Here is a 5,040-nt window from a genome sequence, read left to right on the forward strand (position 1 = left end):
ACTTTTTCAACAGCAACCTGCTATAAGTATGTTTTCAGATGTGATTGCCTTAGCTCAGATGTGATTACACTTTTACTATTTAAATCAAGTGACAAATAGTGGCCCATAATGTGTAGGCTTCTCCCAAACTAGGATAAATACACTGACAAATGCTCTCATTTGACTAAATAACTTCAAGATAATAACTCAAATCAAAGTACACTCAAATTACAGTGCGTACACAGTACACACACTGTACAGAGGTGAGAGTGAGTGGACTATTTGGATATCGCTGTGTATTCTGGGTACAGACAGTAATTCCACGATGGCGGCGAGCAGGAGGCTGCACAAGGTACATTTCCTGATCAATCAAATTAGGATTTTCAAATATTAGATTAAAGAAAATTACACATTCAGATTTCTAAATCTCCGATCAAATTAAAAGTGTCGTTAAATTGGTTTAATTTAGCCCCACACTGTTAAAAACCTCATGAAACTCGGTAAGCGGAAAATGAAGCTAGCTAGACGTTAGCATGCTAAGCTAACCAGCTAGCAGTTTTTTTGTGATGTTTTGATGTTAGCACCGGTATATTAATATGCAAGATCCGTGTATTGTTAATCTAAATTAAGTAACAATATGTCATCAAATGTATTTAGATTAAATTCATTATTGTGTCATAAATTGCGTGACGCAGGTTCAACATGATTGAACATTGTCTCAGAAAAACTTGGCTAGCTAGCTAACGTTACTAGCTGGCTAGCTTGCGAACCTTAGCAAGGGAGTTAATTGTGCAATGCACAGCAGTTACCTAGTTAGCTAACAGTGTGGATCTATGAGCAAACCAGCTAGTTAGCAACTCAGGTTAATTCCGCTTATTTTCTCAATGTGTAACCGAGGAAGCTTACCAGCTGGCCAGTAACATGCATTTCCTCAGATTTGGTTTCATAGTTTTGAATAGTCATCGAGTGAATCGAAAGCGAAATTGTAGAAATGTATTCTCTGCCAAGTACGTTAGCTAAGCTAGTTGAATTTCATTCATTCGACCTCAATAAACGCGCTAGCTAGCTTTATAGCCAACAGTCAAATTAGCTGACCAACACTGTGTGTAAACAATCCTCCTGTTCTCAACAATGGGTGTTAACAAACTTAATCGATTAACCTAACTTTAGCTTTTTGTTTATTTGTGCCAACAGTGGTTATTTCTTAGAACGTTTTTACATAGACTTGTAAACCATTTATTTTCTCAAAACAACCGTAGGACATAGAGTAAGTCTACATTCAAGCTCAGATTTATATGGAGAGATATTAAACCAGGAAGCTTTGTGCCCTTGTTTTATTGTTATGGGTTTGTTAACTGTAATGTCCTTGTCACTAAAACACACTGTGACACTACCCCCAATCTTATGATTTGTAGTGAAAGATTACCAGCCCTGGGATTTATGAGTCATTCATCTGGTTTGGCAGAGACCAGTGTTCTGTAGTGAGATCAGAGTGTGAGAATGCACTGGAACACTTCCTGGGTGGGTGTCTGAGGGAAGAGATGTGGCTGCTCGGCTACCATGATGAGAGACAGACAGTTGAAGTGTCAGATATAGGCTCATCTCTAGTACTCGTTGTAGTCATTCGGTCTGTGTTTACCTGTGTGATTCAGTCATTGGGCTGTTTTGGCCTATTTTTGGCCAACAGCTTGTTTAATGGTTACTAAGACTCAGCCAACAGACATGTTTTATCAGTCCTTTATCTCTAATTTGATATACACCTTCTTCCCGTAGTGGTGATGTTTATGGTTTGTGATTAACTGTCATTAATTAGCAGTACAGAAGAACTTGTTCATTATGTTTTCTCTCTCTTTTTCAGGAACTTGATGAAATCCGCAAGTCTGGAATGAAAAATTTCCGTAACATTCAAGTGGATGAAACAAATATTTTGACTTGGCAAGGCCTCATTGTTCCAGTAAGTAGCCTAGCGCCACTACGTACTACTTTCTCCAGACAGAAAACATGAGCAGAATAACAAGGAGGACCAAGGCACTCACAGCGATATTCAAATCTATTTGTTGCTGTGACATGTTCAGCAGGACTCAGTTCACCTTTTTTTTTTTTTTTTTTTTTTTTAAATAAATGTTCTCCCATTTTCTCCCCAATTTTCGTGGTATCCAATCGCTAGTAATTACTATCTTGTCTCATCGCTACAACTCCCGTACGGGCTCGGGAGAGACGAAGGTTGAAAGCGTCCTCCGAAGCACAACCCAACCAAGCCGCACTGCTTCTTAACACAGCGCGCCTCCAACCCGGAAGCCAGCCGCACCAATGTGTCGGAGGAAACACCGTGTACCTGGCCCCCTTGGTTAGCGCGCACTGCGCCCGGCCCGCCACAGGAGTCGCTGGAGCGCGATGAGACAAGGATATCCCTACCGGCCAAACCCTCCCTAACCCGGACGACGCTATGCCAATTGTGCGTCGCCCCACGGACCTCCCGGTCGCGGCCGGCTGCGACAGAGCCTGGGCGCGAACCCAGAGACTCTGGTGGCGCAGTTAGCACTGCGATGCAGTGCCCTAGACCACTGCGCCACCCGGGAGGCCCACCAGTTCACCTTTTAACCAAACGTCATTCTCTCTCTTTCTCCCCTCTAAAAGGACAACCCTCCATACGATAAAGGTGCGTTCAGGATCGAGATAATCTTCCCTGCGGAGTACCCCTTCAAGCCCCCCAAGATCACGTTCAAGACGAAGATCTACCACCCCAACATCGACGAGAAGGGACAGGTGTGTCTGCCTGTGATCAGCGCAGAGAATTGGAAACCAGCCACTAAAACTGACCAAGGTACGGTGGAAAGAAGCGCAGACACACACATGGAGAGCGAGACAGAGGCAATGGACACTGTGGTTTTCTTCTGTAGTTATTATTTGCAGTTTTTCATAATTTGTCATTGAAATGCTGTCTGAACCCTAACCCTCCGGTCTCCTCTCCCTCAGAGGCTCATATCTATTTGGCTGGAGAGGTTTCCATCCTGTATCCTCTGCCTGGTTATGGATTTCAATGTGTCTTTCTGACCTGTTTCATCTGGACTTCCTCATGTCGTCATCCATTTTTACACCATTCTTACGGTCTCTTTTGTCCTGCTTGTCTCTTTGCAGTGATCCAGTCCCTGATCGCGCTGGTCAACGACCCCCAGCCAGAGCATCCTCTCAGGGCAGACCTAGCAGAGGAATACTCTAAGGACCGTAAAAAATTCTTTAAGAACGCAGAAGAGTTTACAAAGAAACATGGAGAAAAACGACCTATGGACTGAGAACGCAAACGTGTGACTCCCTCTTCCCTTTCCTCCCTCCCCCCGGGATCCTCTCTCAACTCCTCCCTCTCTCCCCCCTTCCAAGACCACCTATACCCCCTCTGTTCTTACCCCATCTCCTGAAAATGGCCCCCACACACGTACACACATCCTTCTAGCCCCCCTCCTCCTCCTGGGGCGGTATATCTCGGCTCCACTTTGCCCTGGCAACAGGACTTTGTCGTGAATCAGGCTCGTCGGTCACCTCTGGGTGTTAGCTTGTGGCTGTTACTAACTTTCTACTGATTTCTTAAATTAAATTATAAAAGTGCCGGATTTGGGCCAGAGAGAGCAACCTGTAACAGGGAGAGGAAACAAATATGTGGGTAAAATGTTGTTCTGCTCATGATTTGTTCACGGAAGTGTATTGATTGCTGGAGCAGACCTGTATAAAGATTGTAGACTGTTTTGAAAGCTATTTGCTAAATGCTCAACTTGTGGTCTGTTTGCTAACCCTTTTCCTCTCACTCCTTCCCCTCACTAAAATATGTAACATAAAAAAACAACCCCAAAAGCAACTAAATGATAAACATTTAAAGCATCCAGGTTCAGGTGTGTGACAAAATGTTTATTTTATATTTCTTTTTATTGTTTTGCTGAAGTTGCACTTTGCTCTGTGGAACTAGTTTTTAAGTTCACCATAAAACGTCAGTTTGTCACCAATACGATGTTCCAAATGTTATAAAAAGGAGAAGAAAGATGTGTGTTTGTGTTTGAACCTTAATTGAGAAATGATCATGAAATGTTTTGTTCAGCAGATATATGGCACTTCCTGTAAAGGTCTGACCATGTGACAGGAAGTACCTCTCTTTACACCTTTGCCCACTTGCCTTTTCCAAGAAGGGAATCAGACTATCACATCGTGTTCCCATGGAAACTGCTTATCATTATTCCTCTGCGACTGACGGGGATGGCTAAAGGTTTTCTGGGTATTGAAGTAATCAGCCCTAGAAAGGCACTGCACAAATTCACTAATCTTGTACACATATTTGTCATACAAAGTGATTTGTGAATCAGATGATTAAATTGCAGAAGTTTAGTCATTTACACATTTGTTTAGTCATTCAGCAACAACCACCTGACCAGTATCAGGAGAAGAACAGCTGCCATTGGGGAATAGTAATGGCATTGGACCAAAACATTTGATTATTTTATTAATATATGTAATTGTAAATGAAAGTTAGCCAGTAACCACCTAGAGGCAGGAGGCAGTTACCCGTCCAGTCCACAGGGATCTGTAAACACTGAAGGGTTAGGACTAATGATATGATGTATTGGTTGACTGCCAATGAGATGCATGCAAGGTACTGCAGACCAGTATATGTCAGTAACACTTTTCCACCACTAGAGGACGATACTTATTTACAAGAGAAATGGAACTCCTTATCCAAAGGTCTGTGGGTCTTTTCAATTGTTTTTAATTGACCCTTTAACTAGGAAAATCAGTTAAGAACAAATTCTTATTTACACTGACGGCCTACCCCGGCCAAACCATAACCCGGACGATGCTGGTTCAATTGTGTGCTGCCCAATGGGTCTTTCTATGCCGGGGTCCCTCAACTGGTGGCCCACCGGCCAGGTTGTCTTATTTGGCCTCCAAGGTTTTCTGAGCAAGATAAAAATAAATTGTTTATTTACATTTTTTATTGTTAGGCATAAAAGACACCAGGAGATCAGCTCCAAGTGATTTTAATTTGAGATGTGTTCCCTATTATCCCACGCATAATAT

General features: G+C 42.7%; 1 protein-coding gene across 1 annotated transcript; it reads left to right on the top strand.

Annotated features, from left to right (window-relative positions):
- The first annotated feature begins 236 nt into the window (after positions 1-236).
- Positions 237-4,013, top strand: LOC120044219 (ubiquitin-conjugating enzyme E2 L3-like). The gene is made up of 4 exons (XM_038988820.1): positions 237-331; positions 1,838-1,933; positions 2,617-2,803; positions 3,118-4,013. The coding sequence occupies exons 1-4, from the start codon at positions 305-307 to the stop codon at positions 3,270-3,272; spliced, it is 465 nt and encodes a 154-aa protein (XP_038844748.1). The 5' UTR covers positions 237-304; the 3' UTR covers positions 3,273-4,013.
- Positions 4,014-5,040: the final 1,027 nt, after the last annotated feature.

The sequence above is a fragment of the Salvelinus namaycush genome, chromosome 3 (assembly GCF_016432855.1).
Source record: "Salvelinus namaycush isolate Seneca chromosome 3, SaNama_1.0, whole genome shotgun sequence".
NCBI classification, from domain to species: Eukaryota; Metazoa; Chordata; class Actinopteri; order Salmoniformes; family Salmonidae; genus Salvelinus; species Salvelinus namaycush.